General features: G+C 47.6%; 1 protein-coding gene across 8 annotated transcripts in view; it reads left to right on the forward strand.

Annotated features, from left to right (window-relative positions):
- Positions 1 to 26,770, forward strand: part of ASCC2 (activating signal cointegrator 1 complex subunit 2) — a 48,582-nt gene that overhangs the window by 14,641 nt on the left and 7,171 nt on the right. For all 8 annotated transcript variants that reach the window (XM_084648860.1, XM_084648865.1, XM_084648859.1 and 5 more), the window contains 8 exons: positions 3,618 to 3,730; positions 5,427 to 5,501; positions 7,733 to 7,840; positions 13,533 to 13,601; positions 14,525 to 14,599; positions 14,866 to 15,052; positions 15,853 to 16,067; positions 17,755 to 17,874. In XM_084648860.1, coding sequence (XP_084504986.1) covers positions 3,618 to 3,730; positions 5,427 to 5,501; positions 7,733 to 7,840; positions 13,533 to 13,601; positions 14,525 to 14,599; positions 14,866 to 15,052; positions 15,853 to 16,067; positions 17,755 to 17,874 — 962 coding nt within the window. The remainder of the gene's footprint in view (positions 1 to 3,617; positions 3,731 to 5,426; positions 5,502 to 7,732; positions 7,841 to 13,532; positions 13,602 to 14,524; positions 14,600 to 14,865; positions 15,053 to 15,852; positions 16,068 to 17,754; positions 17,875 to 26,770) is intronic.

Raw genomic sequence — 26,770 nt, forward strand, 5'->3', positions numbered from 1 at the left:
TAAATAGTCCCAGCCAGGGCTTTGTCAAGCCTGACCTTAAAAACCTCAAAGGAAGGAGATTCCACCACCTCCCTTGGTAACCCATTCCAGTGCTTCACCACCCTCCTAGTGAGAAAGATTTTCCTAATATCCAACCTAAACCTCCCCCATTGCAACTTGAGACCATTACTCCTTGTTTTGTCATCTGCCACCACTGAGAACAGTCTAGATCCATCCTCTTTGGAATCCCCTTTCAGGTAGTTGAAAGCAGCTATCAAATCCCCACTCACCCTTCTCTTCTGGAGACTAAACAATCCCAGTTCCCTCAGCCTCTCCTCATAAGTCATGTGTTCCAGTCCCCTAATCATTTTTGTTGCCCTCCGCTGGACGCTTTCCAATTTTTCCACATCCTTCTTGTAGTGTGGGGCCCAAAACTGCACACAGTACTGCAGATGAGGCCTTACCAATGTCGAATAGAGGGGAACAATCATGTCACTCGATCTGCTGGCAATGCCCCTACTTATACATCCCAAAATGCTGTTAGCCTTCTTGGCAACAAGGGCACGCTGTTGACTCATATCCAGCTTCTCGTCCACTGTAACCCCTAGGTCCTTTTCTGCAGAACTGCTGCCTAGCCACTCAGTCCCTAGTCTGTAGCAGTGCATGGGATTCTTCCATCCTAAGTGCAGGACTCTGCACTTGTCCTTGTTGAACCTCATCAGATTTCTTTTGGTCTAATCCTCAAATTTGTCTAGGGCCCTCTGTATCCTATCCCTACCCTCCAGCATATCTACCACTCCTCCCAGTTTAATGTCATCTGCAAACTTGCTGAGGGTGCAATCCACGCCAACCTCCAGATCATTAATGAAGCTATTGAACAAAACCGGCCCCAGGACCGACCCTTGGGGCACTCCACTTGATACCGGCTGCCAACTAGACATGGAGCCATTGATCTCTACCCGTTGAGCCCGACGATCTAGCCAGCTTTCTATCCACGTTATAGTCCATTTATTCAGCCCATACTTCTTTAACTTTCTGGCAAGAATACTGTTGGAGACCGTATCAAAGGCTTTGCTCAAGTCAAGGAATAATAAGTCCACTGCTTTGCCCTCATCCACAGAGCCAGTTATCTCGTCATAGAAGGCAATTAGATTAGTCAGGCATGACTTGCCCTTGGTGAATCCGTGCTGACTGTTTCTGATCACTTTCCTCTCCTCTAAGTGCTTCAGAATTGATTCTTTGAGGACCTGCTCTATGATTTTTCCAGGGACTGAGGTGAGGCTGACTGGCCTGTAGTTCCCTGGATCCTCCTCCTTCCCTTTTTTAAAGATGGGCACAACATTAGCCTTTTCCCAGTCATCCGGGACTTCCCCCGATCGCCATCCGTTTTCAAAGATAATGGCCAATGGCTCTGCAATCACATCCGCCAACTCCTTTAGCACTCTCGGATGCAGCGTATCCGGCCCCATGGACTTGTGCTCGTCCAGCTTTTCTAAATAGTCCCGATCCACCTCTTTCTCCACAGAGGGCTGGTCACCTCCTCCCCATGCTGTGCTGCCCAGTGCAGTAGTCTGGGAGCTGACCTTGTTCGTGAAGACAGAGGCAAGAAAAGCATTGAGTACATTAGCTTTTTCCACATCCTCTGTTACTAGGTTGCCTCCCTCATTCAGTAAGGAGCCGACACTTTCCTTCACTTTCTTCTTATTGCTAACATACTTGAAGAAACCCTTCTTGTTACTCTTAACATCTCTTGCTAACTGCAACTCCAGGTGTGATTTGGCCTTCCTGATTTCACTCCTGCAGTGTCCTGCTGACACCTGAGTGGGAGCTGTCTGCTCCCCTCAGTCACTTCCCAGATGGGTGGATGTTGGGGGTGGGGTGGAGTGAGGGCATGTTATGTGACTCCCATGTTGAAGGGGGAGCACAGCAAAAAAGTTTGGGAACCTCTGATGTAGAAGAATCATAGACTTTAAGGTCAGAAGGGACCATTATGACCATCTAGTCTGACCTCCTGCACAACGCAGGCCACGGAATTTCACCCACCAACTCCTGTAACAAACCCCTAACTTATGTCTGAGCTATTGAAGTCCTCAAACTGTGGTTTAAAGACTTCAAGGTGCAGAGAATCCTCCAGCCAGTGACCTGTGCCCTATGCTGCAGAGGAAGGCAAAAAACCCCCATGGCCTCTGCCAATCTGCCCTGGAGGAAAATTCCTTCTTGACCCCAAATATGGCGATCAGCTAAACCCTGAGCATGTGGGCAAGACTCACCAGCCAGACAACCAGGAAAGAATTCTCTGTAGTAACTCAGATCCCACCCCATCTAACATCCCATCACAGGCCATTGGGCATATCTACCACTAGTAGTCGAAGATCAATTAATTGCCAAAATTAGGCTATCCCATCATAACATCTCTTCCATAAACTTATCAAGCTTTGTCTTGAAGCCAGATATGTCGTTTGCCCCCACTGCTTCCCTTGGAAGGCTGTTCCAGAACTTCACTCTTCTCTTGGTTAGAAACCTTCGTCTAATTTCAAGTCTAAACTTCCTGATGGCCAGTTTATATCCATTTGTTGTTGTGTCCACATTGGTACTGAGCTTAAATAATTCTTCTCCCTCCATGGTATTTATCCCTCTGATATATTTAGAGAGAGCAATTATATCTCCCCTCAGGCTTCTTTTGGTTAGGCTAAACAAGCCAAGCTCATTGAGTCTCCTTTCAGAAGACAGGTTTTCCATTCCTCAGATCATCCGAGTAGCCCTTCTCTGTACCTGTTCCAGTTTGAATTCATCTTTCTTAAACATGGGAGACCAGAACTGCACACAATATTCCAGATGAGGTCTCACCAGTGCCTTGTATAACAGTACTAACACCTCCTTATCTCTACTGGAAATACCTTGCCTGATGCATCCCAAGACCGCATTTGCTTTTTTGACGGCCATATCACATTGGCGGCTCATCGTCATCCTGTGATCGACCATTACTCCGAGGTCCTTCTCCTTCTCTGTTACTTCCACGTAATGCGTCCCCAGTTTATAACAGAAATTCTTGTTATTAATCCCTAAATGCATGACCTTGCACTTTTCACTATTAAATTTCATCCTATTACTATTACTCCAGTTTACAAGGTCATCCAGACCTTCCTGTATGATATCCTGGTCCTTCTCTGTATTGGCAATACCTCCCAATCACTTTGGCTGCCACTGAAAATGGACCATGTCAGCTCCTTACGTTCAAACACTAATGTTGTGCAACCATTTAGGATAGAAGGGGAAGAATTCTGTATCCAGCTGGAGTTCCAGAGGGACTTAAGGAGGTAAATTGCCATTATGCAAAATGGGATTTGGTCAGGGCCCCCCTAATTTAACAAAAGTGCCTTAGAAACTTTAATGAGCATCAATAGTCAGACACTTTCATTATGCCTTCTGAGGGAGAAAAGGACTAATATAGTTGTTGTCCTAAATTTTTGTAGACTATCTTATTTGTGCTGTGAGCTCAGACTCTCTTCCCACCCTCAAAAGAGCAGCTTTTCCGTGAACTCAGTGCGTTAGCACTAGTCTCAGAATATTAGGCTGCCAGGACAACTTGATGTGACTTTTTCCTCTTTTTGGATAATGAATAGTTCTTTCTCTACCAGGCATTGAAGGATATCGTGCTGTACTTGTGTGACACTTGCACTACCCTTTGGGCCTTTCTTGATGTCTTTCCCCTGGCCTGTCAGACTGTCCAAAAACATGACTTCTGTTACAGGTACGTGTCTAGCTCCTGACAGCTTGGCTTAGGGGAGTATAAATGCCGAGTGTGCTGTTTTGTCCTTTCCCTTTACATTTATCATTAAAAGAATAGGCTGCTCAGTTTATTCTGATGGTAGAGTAGTCTTTTGGAGAATAAAACAGGTCACTACAGGGGTTGCCCAGAGTTTCCCCAATTGAGGAGTACCTTGGCAATTTGCCAGGAGGTTGGCTTGTACCTAATTTCCATAAAATGGACCAGATTGCAGCCACTTCCTCAGTAATATTGCAGTGTGTCCTATAAAGATTTCAGGGTTTAGCACGCCATCGTCATCTGGGTGTAGGCAGCACTGTGTACAGGGATCGGTGGTCTCTGCAGGCTGTCCCTTTAATAAGGATGTGGGCAATCACACGCTAAGTCAGTCGCTTTGGCCACAATTGCCTTGATTGTGGATATTAATGATGATGTAGATTTAAAAATGTGGCTCATTACATTTGGTAAGATAAGAGGTTTTAAGCTCTAAGAAGTGTAGGTTGCTGGAGGGTTATCCCCATTGTATGTCGTCATGCTATTTACAGTAGTCAGATTATTGGACTGTTGGTGAATGTTTAGACTGGCCAAACAGCTGCACTATGGTGATTGGTAACCCAAGGGGAAAAAACAGTTGCTTTTAGTTCTGTTGTTGTTGTCTGAAATACACTAAAATGGCCCTGCCCTCTTTTAAGGGGATAGCTGCATTTTATTAATGCACTGTCTATCTGGACTAATCACTGGTTCTTTTGGGTATGGCAGGTGAATACTGATTTGCATGTGTCCCTTTCTGAGAATCTAAAAGGTTTCTAAATCATCCTCTTGTCACTCTTGCTAATCTTCTGTGTCCTGACCTAGAAGTATGAACTGGTTTCTGCTATGTTGTTAAACTGGTGTCCTTGAGGCATGTTAACATCTTGATATGAGACCAGTTATGAGCAGTGTGTGTGTATCCTCTACACACCATTTTGCAGTCTTAGCCTCTGTACAAAGAACTATAAACCATCAGTTGTAAACCCCTAGCAAATCATGAAGCAAACCCAGTTGTTTCTCGGTGAGGGCAAGTATATCTGCATCCCATGATGCTTTGTCTCTAGGTAAAAATGGTGTGTATGGGCTGTCTAGCTTTCAGAACCAGGTACTAGGCCAAAGTGGTTCCTTTGTTCCTTCCCAAGACCCAAAAGGAGCGTGTGTTCTCTCTCCCTGCAAATGGGACCAAGCATGTCTGCCGTCAAAGCCTCTGTGTCTAGCTCCCCTGATCTCTGCAGTATTGGAAAGAGGAGATCTAACAGAAGTAAGAAGGGAGTTCAGTTTGGGTGCATCAGTCTGTCAACTCTTCATGGGCTGCAGATGTGAGTGCAGAATGCTCTAGAGTAGCTCAGACCATTTGCCTAGTCAGCAGCAGGATGCTTTGAAACCATCTCATTCGGCTGCAGCTGTAGCATAAGTGCTGAACAGATCCAAAGGGAGCTGCTGTTTGCCAGCCTCACATCTATTTAGTTGTATTTCTGGGAATAAGCTATAATGAAACAAAGGTCAGAGCAGGAACTGAGGATCAGCGCTGGAACTGCTAGTAATGAGAGACTGGAGATATCGATATCAAGATTCCCATTTGATATGTTTTTTAATGAAGTGTTCTAAAAACATCTGTTGACAGTTCTTGTTTTATTACGTGTTTTTGCAGACTGGCTTCATTTTATGAACTCGCGTTTCCTGAGCTGGAATCTGCAATTAAGAGGAGGACATGTGAGGATAAGAGGTAAAAAGTACAGAGAAGATTTGCTCATTCTTTTCAGAGAGAACCACCCCTACACTAAATTAAAACACTATTTCCCCTTCCACATCCATCTCCTTAGTCTCTCTCTGCCTTTCTTGGCTTCTTCTCAAGAGTCCTGAAGAAGAAGCTTTTCTGACTTCAAAAAAAGCCTCTTTCCCATCTGGTGGGATTTTTAATTAAATCCTTCCCTCCTTTCTAGGGAGAGGCTCGGCATAGTGCACTATCCCAAAGTAGTTGCATCCTAAATCTGTAATAAAGTGCAAGCATGTAAAAGAGCCGGTATACTTCCATTCATAGATTTGCCCCAATGTGTTTGAAAGCAGAGTTCTTGCTAAGGTGGTTTAAATACCATTTGCTTAGCTAGTGAGAACCAAGCGTAACAGTGCTTAAAAAATGTTTATAGAGCAACTTTGTTTAGAATATGTATTCAAACAGATTGTGAAATGGTTCTGTCTGCTCCTTGCAGCAGAGACAGACTGTGGGCTTGTTTACATGAACAGTTAGATCAGGGTCTCAAACTTTTATATGGCTGACCCCTTTCACACAGGAAGTCTCTGAGTATGACCCCCCCCTTATAAATTAAAAGCACATTTTTTATATTAACGTTATTATAAATGCTGGAGGCGAAGCAAGGTTTGGGGGTGGAGGCAGACAGCTCGCAACCCCCATGTAATAACCTTGTGACCCTCTGAGGGGTCACGACCCCCAGTTTGAGAACCCCTTAGAGCAGGGTTGGGCAAACTTTTTTGGCCCGAGGACCACATTGGAGTTGCGAAACTGTATGGAGGGCCTGGTAGGGAAGGCTGTGCCTCCCCAAACAGCCTGGCCCCCGTCCCTTATCTGCCCCCTGACTGCCCCCCTCAGAACTCCTGACCCATCCACCCTCCCCCTCCCCCCCCCGGCTCCCTGTCCCCTCACTGCCCCGACCCCTATCCACACCCCTGCCCCTAACCACCTCCAGGGACCTCACCCTCTATCCAGCCCCCCCGCTCCCTGTCCCCTGACTGCCCCGACCCCATCCACACCCCCACACCCTGACAGCCCCCCCCCACTCCCTGTCCCCTGACACCCCCCCCAAACCTCCGCCCCATCCAACTGCCCCCCAGGATCCCCTGCCCCTTATCCAACCCCTCCGCTCTCCACCCCTTACCATGCTGCGCTGCCCGGCAGGAGCTCTCAGCCCCGCCGCCCAGCTGGAGTCTGCCACGCTGCCTGGCAGGAGCTCTCAGCCCCACCGCCCAGCTGGAGTCAGCCACGCTGCCTGGCAGGAGCGATGGGCCAGAGTGTTGGTGGTGCAGCGAGCTGAGGCTGCGGGGGAGGGAGGACAGCAGGGGAGTGGCCGGGGGCTTGGCTCCCTGGCTGGGAGCTCAAGGGCCGGGCAGGACGGTCCCAGGGGCTGTAGTATGCCCACCTCTGCCTTACAGTCTGGCAAATTGGGGTGTGAATCTACCCCATACTAGCCTGCTGGAGTCTGTCTGTGTGAACCCTGCTGATATGTTTAACAATTCATTAGAGTGCTTTGATCTAGTCCAGTTTCAAATTTCAGAGTGCTCGCTGTGTTAGTCTAGAACGAGGAGTTCTTGTGCCACCTTAGAGACTAACCAATTTATTTGGGCATAAGCTTTTGTGGGCTAAAACCCACTTCATCGGATGCATGCAGGGGAAAATAAAGTAGGAAGATATATATACCTAGAGAGCATGAAAAAATGGGTGTTGTGATAGCAACTCTAACGAGACAAATAAATTAATAGCGAAAAGAACGAGGAGTACTTGTGGCACCTTAATTGATAAGTCTTGTTAGAGTTGGTATGGCAACACCCATTGTTCCATGTTCTCTGTGTATATGTATTTTCCACTGCATGCATCCGATGAAGTGGGTTTTAGCGCACAAAAGCTTATGCCTAAATATATTTGTTAGTCTCTGAGGTGCCACGCGCACTCCTCGTTCTTTTTTGAGTTTAAAGAAGACTAGCTCAAAGTGCTCTAACAGACTGTTAACACATGTCAGCAGGGTGCACAAGGTCAGTTAGAGTGCGGCAGGCTGGTGCGGGGTAGAGTCACACCCCAGCTCACCCTGGTCTAATGGTTCATGTAGACTCAGCTAATGCAGCTTCTCCTCCAAAGGGGGCAGGGCCCAAGCCACAGAGATGGGTTTTTTCTTGTGTTGAGACTAACTCCGTGCTCTCGCACTCTCGCTCTTTCTCTCTCTGAAGCTTACTGGCTGACTTGTGGAGGAGGCTCTCTCATTCCAGGAAGAAGGTGGTGGAAATCTTTCATATTCTCATTAACCAGATCTGCCTCCAGCCCATCTTAGAAAGCAGGTACAGGCACTATGTGGCTGAGACTGCAGGTCTACTGGTAGGGTGCTATCCTTAGGAGTGACCCCGTTACTTAATTGCTCCGTTGAAGAGTCCTGAGATTTCCAGCCTTACTGGTGAATTATTTATGATTTATATTGGGGTAGTGCCCAAAGGCTCCATTGGAATCAGAGCCCTGTTGTGCTGGGTGCTGTACAAAGATCTAGAATGAAACTGTCCCTCATCCAAAGCATTTACAAACTGGGCTTTGTTTTGACCCCTCCAGAGTGGGATAAGGCCATGTCCTAGTGGACATGTTCTTGTTGGCTACAGGATATTTTGTGACTTCTAGGCTAGTGCTTAGATATCATGGGGCTAAGCGCCTTAGCAACACCTGAAACACACAGAAATCCACAGGGTGTTGTAGCTCATTGAAAAGAATGTTTTCAAATCTAGATATGGATGCTTTTGCCCTTATTCCATTTTCACCCCAGTGAAAAGCTAGCGTGTAATGGTCCTCATCCCTAGATCTCCAAGTGCTGTACAAAGGGGGGTGAAAAACGAGGAGTACTTGTGGCATCTTAGAGACTAACAAATTTATGTGGGCATAAGCTTTCGTGGGCTAAAACCCACTTCATCGGATGCATGCAGTGAAAAATACAGTAGGAAGATATATATACACAGAGAACATGAAGCAATGGGTGTTGCCATACGCACTGTAACGAGACTAATCAGTTAAGGTGGGCAATGAGCAGAAGAAAAAAAACTTTTATAGTCATTATCAGGATGGCCCATTTCAAACTAGTTGACAAGAAGGTGTGAGTAACAGTAGGGGGAAAATAGCATGGGGAAATAGTTTTTACTTTGTGTAATGACCCATCCATTCCCAGTCTTTATTCAAGCCTAATTTAACCTTGTCCAGATTGCAAATTAATTCCAGTGCTGCAGTTTCTCGTTGGAGTCTGTTTTGGAAGGTTTTTTTGTTGGAGAATTGCGACTTTCAGGTCTGAAATTGAGTGACCACGGAGGTTGAAGTGTTCTCCGACTGGTTTTTGAATGTTATAATTCTTGACGTCTGACTTGTGTCCATTTATTCTTTTGCATAGAGATTGCCCGGTTCGGCCAATGTACAATGCAGAGGGGCATTGCTGGCACAGGATGGCATATATCACATTGGTAGATGTGCAGGTGAAAGAGCTTCTTATGGTGTGGCTGATGTGATTAGGTCTTATGATCATGTCCCTTGAATAGATATGTGGACAGAGTTGGCAACAGGCTTTGTCACATGGATAGGTTCCTGGGTTAGTATTTTTGTTGTATTCCTTTCCAAATACAACCAGATGGACATCATACCAAAAGGACTGAAGGTAAAAAATCCTTTACAATCTACATACCACACAGAGTATGCTGAGAGATTGTGCCACACACTCTCAAAGAAACTGCGGAACCACCTATCAACATCCCATACAGCAAATAGGGAAAGATTAAGAATGAGCTCTCAAAATTGCATAATCTCATAAAAAGCCAACCTTCCACACAAAGTTCCTCGTGATTGGACTTTACAAAAACTAGACAAGCCATTTACAGCACACACATTGCTTCTCTACAAAGGAAAAAGGACACTAAACTATCTAAACTACTATATGCCAAAAGGGGCCACAACAAGTGGTTCCCTTAACTCACCCAACAATATTGTTAATCTATCCAGCTATACTCTTAGCCCGGCAGAAGAGTCTGTCCTATCTTGGGGCCTGTCCTTCTGCCCCACGAACATGATACAGTTCTGTGGTGACCTGGAATCCTATTTTTGATGTCTCCGGCTCAAGGAATATTTCCAACACACCTCTGAACAGCACAGTAATCCACAGAAACCTTCCTACCAACACTACAAAAAGAAGGATTCTGTGTGGACTCCTCCTGAAGGTCAAAACAACAGACTGGACTTCTACATAGAGTACTTCCGCCAATGTGCACATGCTGAAATTGTGGAAAAGCAGCATCACTTGCCCCATAACCTCAGCCATGCAGAACACAATGTCATCTACAGCCTCGGGAACAACTTTGACATCGTAATCAAAAAAGCTGACAAAGAAGGTGCTGTCGTCATCATGAATAGGTCGGAATATGAACAAGAGGCTGCTAGGCAGCTCTCCAACACCACAATTCTACAGGCCATTACCCTCTGATCCCACTGAGGGTTACCAAAAGAAACTACACCATTTGCTCAAGAAACTCCCTGAAAAAGCACAGGAACAATCTGCACAGACACACCCCTAGAACCCCGACCTGGAAATCCTGGACGCCCCATCATCTCAGGCATTGGCACCCTAACAGCAGGATTGTCTGTCTATGTAGTCTCCCTCCTCAGACCCTGTGCTACCAGCACTCCCAGCTATCTTCGAGACACCACTGACTTCCTGAGGAAACTACAATCCATCGGTGATCTTCCAGAAAACTCCATCCTGGCCACTATGGATGTAGAAGCCCTCTACACCAACATTCCACACAAAGATGGACTACAAGCCGTCAGGAACAGTATCCCCGATAATGTCACGGCAAACCTGGTGTCTGAACTTTGTGACTTTGTCCTCACTCACAACTATTTCATGCTTGGGGACAATGTATACCTTCAGGCGACAATGTATACTGCTATGGGTACCCGCATGGCCCCACAGCATGCCAACATTTTTATGGCTGACTTAGAACAACGCTTCCTCAGCTCTTGTCCCCTAATGCCCCTACTTGCGCTACATTGATGACATCTTCATCATCTGGACCCATGGAAAAGAAGCCCTTGAGGAATTCCACCATGATTTCAACAATTTCCATCCCACCATCAACCTCAGCCTGGCCCAGTCCACACAAGAGATCCACTTCCTGGACACAAGAGATCCACTTCCTGGTGCTAATAAGCGATGGTCGCATAAACACCACCCTATACCGGAAACCTACAGACTGCTATACTTACCTACATGCCTCCAGCTTTCATGCAGACCACACCACACGATCAATTGTCTACAGCCAAGCCCTAAGATACAACCGCATTTGCTCCAACCCCTCAGACAGAGACAAACACCTACAAGATCTCTATCAAGCATTCTTAAAACTACAGTACCCACCTGCTGAAGTGAAGAAACAGATTGACAGAGCCAGAAGAATACCCAGAAGTCACCTACTCCAGGACAGGCCCAACAAAGAAAGTAACAGAATGCCACTAGCCGTCACCTTTTGCCCCCAACTAAAACCTCTCCAGCACATCATCAAGGATCTACAACGTATCCTGAAGGACGATCCCTCACTCTCACAGATCTTGGGAGACAGGCCAGTCCTCGCTTACAAACAGCCCCCTAATCTGAAACAAATACTCACCAGCAACCACACAACAAAAACACTAACCCAGGAACCTATCCTTGCAAGGAAGCTCGTTGCCAACTGTGTCCACATATCTATTCAAGGAACACCATCATAGGACCTAATCACATCAGCCACACCATAAGAGGCTTATTCACCTGCACATCTACCAATGTGATATATGCCAACATGTGCCAGCAATGCCCCTGTGCCATATACATTGGCCAAACCAGACAGTCTCTACGCAAAAGAATAAAGGGACACAAATCAGACATTCAAAAACCAGTTGGAGAACACTTCAACCTCCTTGGTCACTCAATTTCAGACCTGAAAGTCGCAATTCTCCAACAAAAAACCTTCCAAAACAGACTCCAACGAGAAACTGCAGAATTGGAATTAATTTGCAAACTGGACACGGTTAAATTAGACTTGAATAAAGACTGGGAGTGGATGGGTCATTACCCAAAGTAAAAACTATTTCCCCATGCTAATTTTCCCCTACTGTTACTCACACCTTCTTGTCAACTGTTTGAAATGGGCCATCCTAATTATGGCTACAAAAGTTTTTTTTTTCTCCTGCTGATAATAGCCCACCTTAATTGATTAGTCTCGCTACAGTTGGTATGGCCACACCCATTGTTTCATGTTCTCTGTGTATAATATCTTCCTACTGTATTTTCCACAGCATGCATCCAATGAAGTAGGTTTTAGCCCACAAAAGCTTATGCCCTAATAAATTCGTTAGTCTCTAAGGTGCCACAAGTACTCCTGTTTTTTTTTTTTTTTTTTTGCCGATACCGACTAACACGGCTACCCCTCTGAAAGGGGGGGTGAGTATCCTCATTTAACAGAAGGGGCAATTGAGGTACAGAGAGGTGAAGTGGCTTACTTAGGGCCATGTGTGCTGAGTCACGAGAAGGATCCAGACCCTGGGACTTTTAGGTCAGTGCCCTTTCCGCTGGACCATGCTGCCTCTACGCTGTTGGAATGAATGTTTGTAGACAACCTGCACCGAGCTGTTGATGTCACTGCAGCTCCTCTGATACTTGAATACTGACCCCAAATTATCATCAATACAATCTGTTCAAGGAGACGACATTCCGGTGGTTGAGGTGGAGCTGGGTTCAGTTCCCTGTGTGACCCTGGGCAAGTCACTTAGCCTCTCTGTGCCTCAGTTCCCATCTGCAGAACAGGGATAACAGTCCTGCCTTTCCTCAGAGGATAAGTGCGTTGAAGACTGTGAGTGCTCAGGCACAGTACTGTGGTAATGGTTGGGGGCCATATTAATACCTTAGAATTCAGGGGTTCTCAAACTTCATTGCACCGGGACCCCCTTCTGACAATAAAAATTACTACGCGACCCCAGGAGGGGGGACCGAAGCCTGAGCCCGCCTGAGTGCTGCTGCCTCAGGTGGGAGGGCCAAAGCCCCAGCCCCACCTCCTTAGGTGGGGGGACCAAAGCCAAAGTCCAACCTGAGCCTCGCTGCCCAGGGCTGAAGTCCTTGGGCTTTGGCTTTGGCCCCAGGCCCCAGCAAGTCTAAGCCAGCCTTGGTGACCCCATTAAAATGGGGTCGCAACCCACTTTGGGGTCCCGACCCACACTGCCTTAGGTAGATGGCAGCAACAGCAGCAAATTACAGAGCTGGGTAGTCTGGGCTGTCAGGAGCTGGGGTTATTGTGCAGGTGACACATCCTGCTTCTAGAGGGGTGTCTGTATGGCACCAATACACTGGCAGGAGCATTCTGGGAAGGGCGGCTTTCAGCCGTCACATCCGTTTGGCTCTGTGGTGATGCTCAAGGCACCGGCACCAAGTGGCGTTTGAGACTGTACAATAAAGTGGGCTTTGTTTGGCATATGCCCTCACACAGGTGAGCAAAAGAGAGATCACACATTGTCTGGGAGGTTCTGTGCCATAACCTTATATGGAAGGGTCAGTCTTGCAGGAATCTCAATGTATTTAGGAATATAAGTACCTGCCCCTCCCCTCCGCTCCCCACTCCGTTTTCACTTCTTTTAGGGCCACACACTGCAATCTCACTTGCCTTGCAGTATGGTTGCAATCCTATCAAAAGTCCTATTTCCTTAAGACCAAGTTCAGCTTGCTGAAATGGTCACTGAAGCCTCATGAGAAGGCTGGGTCAGTTTCATGATTTGCTGCTTTTTAAAACAAAAAGTCTCAAAAAATCCCACTGGAATGAAATCTGTTGAACAAGTGGGATTTGCTGTGGTGTAAGCGTGGTCCTCAGATGTGGCAAACATGGCTAGCAAGGCAGGTCACGGAGGTTCAGAAGGAGGAATGTGATGTTCTCAAAAGTACAGCTCGAAATTCAATTTCTCACTGTTCCATGGCGTCCTCTCTTACAGCTATGAGAATATTCAGCCCTTTATTGAAGAGTTTCTGCAGATCTTCACCTCAGTGCTTCAGGAGAGGAGGTAAATCCAAAAGAATGGGACCCAAAGGAGGAATAACTGTCCTCCCATATCTGTTCCCAGGACTAAAAGTGCGGAAGACATTGGTATATGAGGGACTTTGATGCATGTGGGAATTAGAAATCTTTCAGTCTAGCTAGGAAACGTTCTGTAAGAGAGAATTAGAACAATCTTTATTGTAGTGTTGCATCGGATGCTGTGTGGTGCCAGAGGCTGTTATAATGCTTTGCACTTCTCCAGCACCTCTTGCTGTGGGCTCTCAAAGTGCTGTATGCATGTTAAGTATCGGGGGGAGCTGTGTCAGCAACAAGGAGTCGGGTGGCACCTTAAAGACTAACAGATTTATTTGAGCATAAGCTTTCGTGGGTAAAAACCCCACTTCTTCAGATGCAACAGATCTTTCTTCAGATCCCACTTCTTCAGATCCTTGTATGTATGTTAGTGAATTAACCATCATAGCTGCCTTGTCAGCTACCTTGTCAGACAATTATTTATCCCCAGTCTACAGATGGGGAAACCGAACCATAAATTTAAATGACTTGTCCAAGGACACACAATGAGTCAGTGGCAGAGATGGGAATCCAACCCAGATTTCCTAACTCCCCCAGGTCAGGTGTTTTAATCACAAAATTGTGCTCCTCTCTAACTGGGCATTGGGTCATTGGAGGGTCACAGCATCATGTTGAGGGTTATAATTGGCTATTGCGGTGCGGGGAGGTTGACTGGATTATGATGGAATGCAAAACTAGGCCTGGCGATAGACTCTGGAGTTTGTTTCTGGGTGTGAGATGAAGTGTCTGCAAGGTCGTGGGGTTCATGACTGCGTGCTGATGAGGTTACAGCAGTGCGTTAGGGTTTGCAGCAAGGGAGCCCTGCAGTTCATTCACTCCTCAGTTTGATTGATATACTTGCTTTTGTGTTTTCAGGTTTCTTCGTGACTATGATGAGCTGTTTCCTGTGGCAGACGATGTGAGTCTGCTTCAGCAGGCATCCTCTGCCTTGTATCCTTTTCTCTCTGCTGGTGGACACTGCACTGTGTTTTAAAAATCTGGTGGATGTTGTTAGCCCTGTCTACATTGGCGCACTCACACTTGCTACCTCTGATTAAGCTGCACCCGTGCCAGCAATGGTGGGGAAGCTGTTAGAAAAAGCCTAGTGTAGGCACAGATTTGGAGTCTTCAAAGAGCACATAACTACTCACATGTGGTGTCTGAACAGGTGCATCTGGACTAGAGCACAGAGAAATGCCCTTAATGCAGTCTTGTAGGGATGACACCCGGACAGCATATATCCTCCAAGCAGTGGAAAGTGCCTGGGAAGGTGTGGAGAGGAGAAAAACACCAGTCATTAAAAGCCCACCTCCACCAATGGTACCTGATGGAGCTTCAGCGATGGTGGAAAATGCTCCTAAGGACTCAGAAGGGCTTGATGGTGCATACCACTTGGAGTATGATGTGAGTATGGAGCTGCGTGGACAGGAAGGGTAATGGTTCTCCCCCACCGTCTCTACTTAACTGATTGTGCCTTGGTGGGGCGAGGAGTCTTGTTTGTTTCTTGGCTCTTGGGCAATGGCTGTATTCCAAATCCAAATGGACGAATCAAAACTGAATTGCTCCCACCTGTTCAATGCAGCATGGTGAATAAGCTCGGTAATGAGACAAACTGGGTTCTACTTTTGGCTCTGCCACTGGCCTTGGACAGATTGCTTAATTCCTTTTGTCTTGGGTTTCCTATCAACGTAATCCACCTAGTACTCATACAGCTCCCATCACTGACATATCTGAGCCCTTGAGTTGCTTGTAAAGCATTTTGAAGCTATAATGCATCATATACCTGTTAATATTATTTGAGGAAAAGATGCTGTAAAATATCCCAGCTCTCTCTGATTCAAAGAGCAGCATACCTAATTCTCAAAAATAAAAGGAGTACTTGTGGCACCTTAGAGACTAACCAATTTATTTGGATGCACAGTATGCATCCGATGAAGTGAGCTGTAGCTCACGAAAGCTCATGCTCAAATAAATTGGTTAGTCTCTAAGGTGCCACAAGTACTCCTTTTCTTTTTGCGAATACAGACTAACACGGCTGTTACTCTGATACCTAATTTTGTACTTGATGGACTCTGCCTAGGGCCCCATTTGGATTCTATTCTCATAACCCTAACTGCTCTCCTTCCCGGTTTCCATGCACACATGGCCTCTCTGTATTGTGATCCCTTTTCAGTAATTCCACCCCTTATGTTTGGTATGTACAGTGTGCTGGAGCAACTGCAGCACCCGCTGCCAAGGTCTCAGGGGTGGAGTTGGATTCTTTGATTTCTCAAGTGAAAGATCTGCTGCCTGACCTAGGGGAAGGCTTCATATTGGCCTGCCTGGAGGAGCACAGCTACAGTGTAGAGCAGGTGATCCACAACATCCTGGAGGATAGGCTGGTACCATCCCTGGACAAACTGGAGCGAACAATGCCAAGGTGGGCATGAGGTTTTAGTATGTTTGGTGCTGTTTTATTTCCAGTTGTGGGTTGTTAAAGGGACTGTTCTGCGTGATGGTTACTAACCACCCTGTGCCTGGGAAAAGGAATGAGCGGATGTTTCCCTCGGCAGGTAGCTGCAGTGCTAGCCGCCCAGTTCTGTCCTGCCTCTTCCCCGGTTTCCCTGCAGAGGCCAGAGGTTTTTCCACCCTGAGTTGTTGTACAACAGAGGCTGGGTCGTGTGTTGTGAAGAGACACACAGGATTGTCCACTGGACACTAAAATGAGACCTGTCAAAATCACGTGGTGGGAGACAATAGCTTAGCCCTGTACTAGGCAATAGTGCTGCCACTCTTCTATACAGCAAACCCCCAATCCATTACCTGCAAACGTTACTGATCGGCTGCAGATGGCCATAGTATGGTCCTTCATGAGTAAAATCCCACCAGTCCTGCACGAAGGGAGTATCTTCAAAGAAACTAATTCAAGTGGAATTCACCTTGCAGGGCAGAGTAGTTAAATTGTAAGGTACTAGAATTGTTCTCTGTGCAGAAATTGAATTTTAACCAAGGAGAAATTACAATTCAAATCCACTTTTATCAGAGTCCACAGAGCTGCCTAGCCTCTGCTGCCTTCTGGATGTTGCATGTGGGGGCTTAGGAATCATCCTCAGCAAGGGAACCCGCTTGGTTTTAGCTGCCTTTGCAGCTATAGAATATGCATGTACAGTTTCCAGCCGTGGTTCAGGATGTGAATGGTACGCTATGCCCAGTCATGCTCCAGAAAGGCATTAGCTGACTGGGTCTGGTAGGTCATTCAGCAGTGATGCAGTTTAAAAAAAAATGCAACCCTTATCAGAACAGTGATTATATAAAATGGTGGTTTTGTACATAACACCTTGCTTTTTATTCTCTTTTAATCAGATCTGCTGACTTTTCTGGCACAAACTACTTTGTATTTCTATTAGCACTGCAGAGCTAACACGGTTACGGGAGACTGGGTGGATTCTGTTTTGTCTCATGCATCATCAACAAAATTGTCAGCTAAGCGGCAAAGGCAGAATTGTAATTCCTGGTGATCTTAGAACAGAGCGCAGCTGAGTTTTTTCAGATTCCAGGCTGAGTATACAGCACCAGAAAAAATAAATGTAAAGATAATCCTCTTTTGACTTGTAAATTGAACAAATTTAATCTGGAAATATTTGAGACAGAATGAATATGGAACCATAGGGAGACCTACCTTCTGAAACCATCCTTAACAAATTATTGGGATCTCCTCCAAAGTGTAGCCCAATACATACATACAGTGTTGACTTTACCAAGTCACTTTGCTGAGCATAAGCATGCTTCAGTATTGAATACTCCAGCTTTGTACATTCTTAAAAGAAGGATTTTCTCCCTTTGCTTTCTCCTAAATGGGTTTGAGCCTCCCCATGGAGATCAGCCACATGGTTTGAGACTTCTATTCTAGACCAACATAGTATTGGATGTTACACTGGGGCTGTGAAACAGAAAATGACTGGAGCTATTGCAATCTGATGCCGTTCAGTTTTGTACTTTGTGCTGCTATGTATGGTTAAGGGATTGATGGAGTAATGGAAATCATGGCAAGAATGCACATCGACTGAGAGAATGTGGCCCTTCTTAGCTTTATCTTAGCGGTTTCTGTTGTGTCTCCTTTCTGACAGGCAGGTGAAGACAGAACCAACCCCTCTGGTTACTTCTCGATACAACATCTTCCAGGACGATGAGTTTGATATATTCAGCAGGGACTCAGTGGACATGTCCCGGGTACAAAAAGGCAGGAGGTGCGTATCACAGCTATAATCAGTTCTTTTGGACAGGGTGGGATAAAAGTCCATGGACTTACAGCAACAAATTTGATTAAGAAAATCCCATTGCAGTCCTTTGACAGTATATTTGTATGTCTGAGGCCAACTGGTAAAGTTATTTTCCTGATCACTTGTCCACAAGCAGCTAAGGCTAGAGATTTAGTTGGTTTTAACAAGAAAACATCATTGTCCCAATTTTTGGGCTGTGATCTCATTCTCGCTAGGAAATTAAAATGAAATCGTGCTGTGGCCTTTTTCTCTATTCAGCTTGTACCGTTTAACACTACCGCGCCATACTGCTTTTAACATCTGACTATGGTTTGGACTTCTATGTTTTGTTTTCTTTTCTCCATAAATTGCAAGGCCACTACTGTCACCAGTCTGAGCTCTGTGAGTCAGAAATGAGGCTAGGTAAAATTTGTTTCAAATTCAAGTACAAATATCAATAATGTCCATCTGGTTTGAAATCTAGCTCCGATAACACAATCTCAGTAATCTAGTTCCTCCACTAGGAGTTCCTGCCTCTGTTTCTCACATTGCTTAGCATGCAGTGCTGTGTCATGTACTTTGTTTGTTCAACCCAGTGCTTTTGGTATTGCCCTCCGTTGATTCAGGTTGTTGGGGATTTTCGCCTCAAAAGCCCAACAGAGTGGATCGATGCGTTCAAGGCATTATTCAAACATTTCTTTTAAATCAACCAAGCCTGTGTGTGGACCTGTCTTTAGATCTATACATAGCTGGGGAATGAACGATCGATTTGTAAATTAAACCGTCTGGCTGTGGCAGCATCAGCTAAGTTTGCAGCTCCAAGACTGTAACAAAGTCTTGGAGGAAAGGTGGGTATGCTAATATCTTTTATTGGAGGAAAGTCAGTTCCCTCCTTAAGTCCAATCAGACTGGGATTTGCAGCAGCAAGTAATCAAATTTATAGCTTCTTTTACTACAAATCCTACTCTGGCTTGGCTGTGTCAAGCTGTCCTGCATATAACAATCTGCTCTTTATACTCAAGAGAGTGAGGACCAACCTCAGGGCAGACTGTTAAGAACCAGGGCACAAACTCCAAATTGGCTGAGTTCTACACTTCAATTTCACCAACCAGTTATCAGATGTAAACTCCTCAGGCTCTATAACAGCCTAAACATAAAGTCACAGACAGTCCCCTTGCTGCCAGGTAAGACTACCTTTGTGATAGATGGTCCCTTGCACCAAGTATCACAGCAATATGTAGGGCAGGTCCACACTTAAAATGCTGCATCAGTGCAGCTGCAGCACTTAAGTGAAGATGCTCCTACACCAATGGGAGAGCGTCTCCCGTTGTCATAGTTAATCCACCTCCCCGAGAAGCGGTAGCTATGTTGATGGGAGAAGCTCTTCCATTTGACATAGCGCTGTCTACGTGGTGGTGGTGGTGGTGGTGGGTGGGTTTAGGTCAGTATAAGTATGTCACGCAGACTGTGGATATTTCACACCCCTGAACGACCTAGTTATAATGCTATAGGTCTGTAGTATTGACCTGGCCTTAGGCTGCTCCCAGTCCCAAAGGACCAATTGCTTACCTCAGGTCAATTGCATCTTAGATCTCACACCAAAGACAACACTCATAGTCCATCCTATAATAAACTATATACGGATTTAAGAAAAAAGGAAACATGAGAGTTATTTAAAAGGTTTCAAGCAGGGGAACATAGGTGCACACAAACACAGGTGCACACAAATTAGTTCCAATCTTAAGTTTCAAAAAGTAGTAGAAGCTTCTATAATAAGCAAGATCTCTGCGTTCTTTAGGGCTGACCCATGCTGGGCATTGTGGTTCTTTTGCTGATGCCTAGTAATCCTTGCCTGCCCCCTGCCCTCTCCTCAAGTCACAGCAGCAGAAGTTAGGGGGTTTTATTCCCTTCCCCCGTCTGCTTTGAGCTGCTGCTTCCAGCGATGAACTCAGCTGGTGGGAGGAATTTACTTGCGAGACTCATCTTCCTGAAGCGGGAAGGGTGGAGAGTAAACAGCAAAGTTGTTGGTTCTGGTTTAACATTCGCCTCTGATCTGCCTGGTGTCAGTGGGCCTTCCTTGCGGGGCAGGACAGACCACCCTCTCTTGCAGACCAGCATTTCACACTAATCAGTGTCTCTCTTCTGTCTGAGACAAGGTGAGTAAGAAGTGGTCCAATATAAGGTATTACGTCACCCACCATGTCTCTCTAATATCCTGGGACTGACATGGCTACAACTACATCTCTCCTGTCTGGTGACTTACACAGTTATCAAGGCTTACAGTGCAAATGCTCAAATATTACCTTCCAATCTGGGATACAGATGTTATAAGTGAGTCCAGCTATGTATTGGTCAGTATTGAAGCGTGGGGATCTTGGCCTTAGTTGGCACCTGATCTGCCAGCATCACAGGCTGTCAAACGAAATTGTTGCTTGCCTCGCTGGCCAAAATACCTACCTTTGAACTGTCTCACTACAGCTGGAAAATCCCCAGACTCAGGTTATGTCTGTGCTTGTACCATTACAGCAGCACAGCTGCAGTGGTGGTTTAAGTGTAGACATTTCCAGCAGTTGACAAGAATGTGTGAGGAACAGCGGCCGGAGGCAGGGAAGGGGGGAATAGTTTTACTTTGTGTAATGACCCAGCCACTCCCAGTCTCTATTCAAGCCTAAGTTAATTGTATCCAGTTTGCAAATTAATTCCAATTCAGCAGTCTCTCGCTGGAGTCTGTTTTTGAAGTTTTTTTTGTTGAAGAATTGCACCTTTAGGTCTGTAATCGTGTGACCAGAGAGATTGAAGTGTTCTCCGACTTGGTTTTTGAATGTTATAATTTGTGACGTCTGATTTGTGTCCATTGATTCTTTTACATAGAGACTGTCCAGTTTGGCCAGTGTACGTGGCAGAGGGGCATTGCTGGCACATGATGGCGTATATCACCTTGGTAGATGTGCAGGTGAACGAGCCTCTGATAGTGTGGCTGATGTGATTAGGCCCTATGGTGGTGTCCCCTGAATAGTATGTGGACACAGTTAGCAACGGGCTTCGTTGCAAGGATAGGTTAGTGGTTCTGTTGTGTGGTATGTGGTTGCTGGTGAGTATTTGGTTCAGGTTGGGGGGCTGTCTGTAAGCGAGGACTGGCCTGTCTCCCAAGATCTGTGAGAGTGATGAGTTGTCCTTCAGGATACATTGTAGATCCTTGATGATGTGTTGGAGAAGTTTTAGTTGGGGGCTGAAGGTGATGGCTAGTGGCGTTCTGTTACTTTCTTTGTTGGGCCTGTCCTGTAGTAGGTGACTTCTGGGTACTCTTCTGGCTCTGTCAATCTGTTTCTTCACTTCAGCAGGTGGGTATTGTAGTTGTAAGAACGCTTGATAGAGATCTTGTAGGTGTTTGTCTCTGTCTGAGGGGTTGGAGCAAATGCGGTTGTATCGCAGAGCTTGGCTGTAGACAGTGGATCGTGTGGTGTGGTCTGGATGAAGGCTGGAGGCATGTAGGTAGGTGTTAGGGGGCTTATTCCTTCACCCACTTACTTCCCTGGTCCTTCTCACATGAACAGAGAGCAACAATACCCAAAGTCCAAAGGTGCAAACAATTCGATGTTTATTGGGGTGAACTTCCAGCAAGCATGATTCCAGTTTCCTTCCTTAGTATCCTCCTTCCCAGCTCTGACACCACAGAGCCTTACACCTGTGTCCCTGTTCCCATTCCTACCCTTAGCCAAACATGATTCCAACTTCCTTACTCCCATTTCCTGTTCCCATTTCCCCCTTTAGCAAAACATGATTCCAATTTTCTTACCCCCCATTCCCTGTTCCCATCTCCCATGCCCATGCTCACCCCCACCCACACCCACACCCCAGTCACTTCCTCATTGACTACAGATTATATAGTAAAACTTGAGTTCTGCTTAGCTATACCTTAACCAATCATTTTCCTGAAATTTAACTAACCAATCCTAACATATTGTAACATGATTATGTACCCAATTATATCCCACCACCTCAATTAGTTTACACCCAGCAAAATTAATTATACAGCAGACAGGAACAATCACAGAACCAGACAGAGATTATACAGACAAACAACAGCAAAGTGGGAACTATAATGACAAAACAATACAGAAGTGAGGATTTCACATCCCAGCTATTGATAAGTGAGTTCTTGCCAGACAGGATGCTATCAAACTAAGTTTCCTTTTACATTTTCTAGGCACTTCCCTTTCTCTGGAGGTGATAGGAATACAATCCTGTCCTGATCGTGCCTAACAGCCCAATAGCACCTTCTTTCAGTGTGACTAGTTTGGAATGTGAGGAGGTGACCGTTCGCTTCCCAGCTTATGACTGCCTCTGTCGCTTAGCCAAAGGCCTGAGCCTAAGCACAGGGCCTCAGACTGTCACAGTAAGAGAAGGCCCTTACACTGGCAGACAGTGGTTTTGATTCTTTCTTTTATACCTCTATCACTAGCCAAGTGATAAGAATACACCTAAATTCTTAGAGTACAGGCCTTTACAGACAGGCCTGAATATCTATATCCTAACATAGCGGTCAGTAGGTTTCCAGTGTAGGGTGGTGTTTATGTGACCATCGTTTATTAGCACTGTAGTGTCCAGGAAGTGGATCTCTTGTGTGGACTGGTCCAGGCTGAGGTTGGTGGTGGGATGAAAATTGTTGAAATCATGGTGGAATTCCTCAAGGGCTTCTTTTCCATGGGTCCAAATGATGAAGATGTCATCAATGTAGCACGAGTAGGGGCATTAGGGGAGGAGAGCTGAGGAAGTGCTGTTCTAAGTCAGCCATAAAAATGTTGGCATACTGTGGGGCCATGCGGGTACCCATAGCAGTGCCGCTGATTTGAAGGTATACATTGTCCCTAAATATGAAATAGTTATGGGTGAGGACACAGTCACAAAGTTCAGCCACCAGGTTTGCCGTGACATTATCGGGGATACTGTTCTGACGGTTTGTAGTCCATCTTTGTGTGGAATGTTGATGTAGAGGGTTTCTTAATCCACAGTGGCCAGGATGGTGTTTTCAGGAAGATCACTGATGGATTGTAGTTTCCTCAGGAAGTCAGTGGTGTCTCAAAGATAGCTGGGAGTGCTGGTAGCGTAGGGCCTGAGGAGGGAGACTACATAGACAGACAATCCTGCTGTCAGGGTGCCAATGCCTGAGATGATGGGGCGTCCAGGATTTCCAAGTTTATGGATCTTGGGTAGCAGATAGACCTTACCTGATCACTCTCGTTTCAGTGTGTGTGGTAACACCCATTGTTTCATGTTCTCTGTGTATATAAATCTCCCCACTGTATTTTCCACTGAATGCATCCTATGAAGTGAGCTGTAGCTCACGAAAGCTTATGTTCAAATACATTTGTTAGTCTCTAAGGTGCCACAAGCCCTTCTTTTCTTTTAACTTTTTAGTGTGGACCTGGCCCCAGGTTATCCCCCATCCCTCCCATCCCCATTCACCACATTCCACTGATCAGAGCACCAACAGACATCACATGCATGTGAGACTAAGCAATGCTCTCTGTCTTCTCCCAAACCATTCCCTGCTGGCTGACCTCAGCTATGCCAGTGGACACCAACCAGTTGATCGCAATTGACTGGTTGATCCTAGAGGATCTCGCAGTCGATCGTGATCTCTGGTGGTGCAGCGGGGCGGCACTAAGGCAGGGTCCCTGCCCACCCTGGCACCACGCCACTCCTGGAAGCAGCAGCAGCCGCCAGCGCGGCCCCAGGGGCGGCGAGGCAGGGGTCTCCCTCTGCGCGCTGCTCCTGCCTGCAAGCACCACCCACCCAGCTCCCATTGGCTGGGAAAAGGGAGCTGTGGCGGCGGTGCTTGTAGAGGGGGAAGCGGGCGGAGCGATGTGCCCCCCCGCCCCACCAGGGGCCCAGGGGTGTGTTGGTCCCTTCCAGGAGCAGTGTGGGGCCAGGGTAGGCAGGGACCCTGCCTCAGCTCTAGCCATGCTGCACCACTGACCAGGAGTCGCCGGAGTTAAGTGCTGCCCGGTGGGAGGCTGCACCCCAGCCCTGAGCCCTCTCCCAGAGCCAACACCCCATATACCCTCCTGCACCATGAACCCCCTCCTGCATGCCAAGCCCTAGCCCTGACACCCCTCCCAGAGCCAGCACCCTGTACTCCCTCCTACACCCCAACCCTCTGCCCCAGCCCGGAGCCCCTCCTGCACTCAAACTCCCTCCCAGAGCTTGCACCCCTCACCCCCTCCTGCACCCCAACTTCTTGCCCCAGGCTCAGCCCAGAGCCCCCTCCTACATTGCGAACCCCTTGGCCTCGGCCCCAGCCCACAGCCCGCATCCCCTCCCAAACCCCTATCCCAGCCTGGTGAAAGTGAATGAGTGTGGGGGGGAGCGAGTGACTGAGAGAGGCAGGGATGGAGTGAGCGGGGCATGGCATCGGGGAAGGGGCGGGGTAGATCCTGGGTTGCCCTTAAATTCAAAAAGTGATCTTGGGTGTAAAAAGTTTGGAGACCACTGAGCTAGAGCCATTCTTTTCCCACCTGTTTGTCAGCACACGTCTTTTGCTCAACTCAGCCCCTTCACCCTCCACCTTGCAGAGACAGCTCAGATCTCTTGTGCCCTGCTGCTCCTTTGGTTCCCCATGTTGCTGTGGCCATCACTCTGCTCTCCTGGCTGTGTCTTCACTACAAAATAGGTGTGTTTTTTAGATCAGTTAAGCTAAGGCTGGGAGTTTATCACGGAGGGCATGGATTCCGTGACTTTCCATGACCTCCATGACTTCTGCAGCAGCCGGTGTGCCTGGCTCCGGGGCAGCTTAGGCAGCCCTTGCGCCGGGTGCACTGGCCACTGCTGGGGCAGTCTCGGGCCCCTGTGCCCCGCATCTCTTCCCCACAGCTGAGTTTGGGTGTGGGGGGGAGGGGGTTGGGGCAGGGTGAGGCAGGCGCTCGGTGGCTCCCTGGAAGCGGTGACATCCCCCTCGCTCAGCTGCTCAGCAGAGGCGTGGCCAGGTAGCTCTGTGCGCTGCCTCTGCCCAGAGCTTCGCAGCTCCCATTGGCCGTGGTTCCCCTGCCCCCTCCCAAACCCAAACTCTACTGCTACTGGGGTGTGGGGGAGAGGAGGCGCAGAGCCAGGTAGGGAGCCTCGCAGCCCCGCCAACTTCCGCCCCCCGCCCCCCCAGCACCAGCGCGGGTCCTGGGCCACGCACCGCCACCTACGTCTCACCCCCAAACAGCTGGACCGCCCTCCCAAGGGGCCCGTGGGCAAACCCCCCCCCCCCAAGTTTTTTTCACTGGCGTTTTTAGTAAAAGACATGGACAGGTCATGGGCTGTGAATTTTTGTTTACTGCCCGTGATGTGTCGGTGACTTTTACTAAAAATATCCATGACTAAAACGAAGCCTTCGTTATAGCCCTTTTGATGTAAAATCCAAGTGAAGGTAGCTTTTGGTAGCTAGTTGGGCTCACCCATATACCCTCCACCTAGGGTTGACCTTGGCTTGGTACGTCAAGGTAAGAAATACAATGTCTTGTCTTCACTAGGAATTTATATCGAGATAGCTGTTTTGATGCCAAAACCATGCCTGTTTCGTGGTGAAGACATCCTCTGCCTCCCCTGTTCTCCTTGACTTGCAGGCAGAAAACTTGATACTTGCCCAGGCTTCTGAGCAATAGGGTTTCCTCCAGCCTCATCTGAGGCCTGATTTGGGTCTCAAAGATCTCTACTCTTTTTGCCTCCCTCCTTAAAACCAGAGAGATGTAATTGTGGTGCTTGCTCTTTATCTTATTAGAGTTCTGTTGTTGTTGTTTAACATGATATTGCACCTGAAGACCACAACCTGGCTGGGCCCCATTGTACTAGTTCAAGGGTGGGCAAACTTTTGGCATGAGGGTCACATTGGGGAATAGAAACTGTGTGGCGGGCCAAGAATGCTCACAACATTGGGGTTGGGGGGCGGGGGGCGGGTACAGGCTCTGGGGTGGGGCTGGGAATGAGGAGTTTGGGGTGCAGGAAGGTGCTCCAGGCTGGGATCGAGGGGTTTGGAGAGTGGGAGGGGGATCAGGGCTGGGGCAGGGGTTTGGAGCGTGGGGAGAGGCTCAGGGGGTGCAGGCTCTGAGTGGCGTTTACCTCAAGCAGCTCCCGGAAGCAGTGGCATGTCCCTTCTCCAACTCCTATGCGGAGGCACAGCCAGGCGACTCTGTGTGCTGCCCCGTCTGCAGGCACCGCCCCTGCAGGTCCCATTGGAGCGTGTAGGAGCTGGCGTGGGGCCATGCTGCGACTTCTGGGAGCTGTATGGTGCAGCCCCAACCCGGCCCCGACTGTAGCAGGGCCGAGCCGTGACGTTGATGAGAAAGCTGCTAGTCGCTCAGGCTGTTACCCCAGGGTGGATGGGGACTTCCAGCTAAAGCCTGGTTGCCCCCTGGGCTCCTGGCTCCCCGCTCCCAGACGGGCTGTGCCCTCCCAGCTCTTTGCTGGGAGCCCAGCTACACTGAGGCTCCCTGCTGGGAACCTGGCAGCTGTCTAGGCTCCAGGAACAGAGCTCATCGGTGGGAGCCCGGGTGGCTGTCTTACTCCCGGCGGGGAACTGAGAGCCTGGGGGGCAGCTGGGGTCCCAGTGGGGAGCTGAGAGCCCAAGGCAGGACAGCTAGGCATCCAGCGGGGAGCTGTGAGCACAGGGGGGCAGCTGGGGTCCCAGCGAGGAGCTGCTTGTGGAATTGAGAGCCCAGGCTCTCAGCCCTTCTTAAGTTGCTGGAAGCACTCCTGGTGAGGATGTGTACGGACAGAAGGAGGGCAGTGTGGACATGAACCACCACAGTAATTACTGTAGTGGTTGTAAGTTGACCTATGTTAGGCATGGTCCACACTTAAAGGTTAGGTCAACATAGCTATCTTAGTCAGGGGTGTGAAA

The sequence above is a fragment of the Lepidochelys olivacea genome (genome assembly GCF_965140295.1).
Source record: "Lepidochelys olivacea isolate rLepOli2 genome assembly, chromosome: 15".
Lineage (NCBI taxonomy): Eukaryota > Metazoa > Chordata > Testudines > Cheloniidae > Lepidochelys > Lepidochelys olivacea.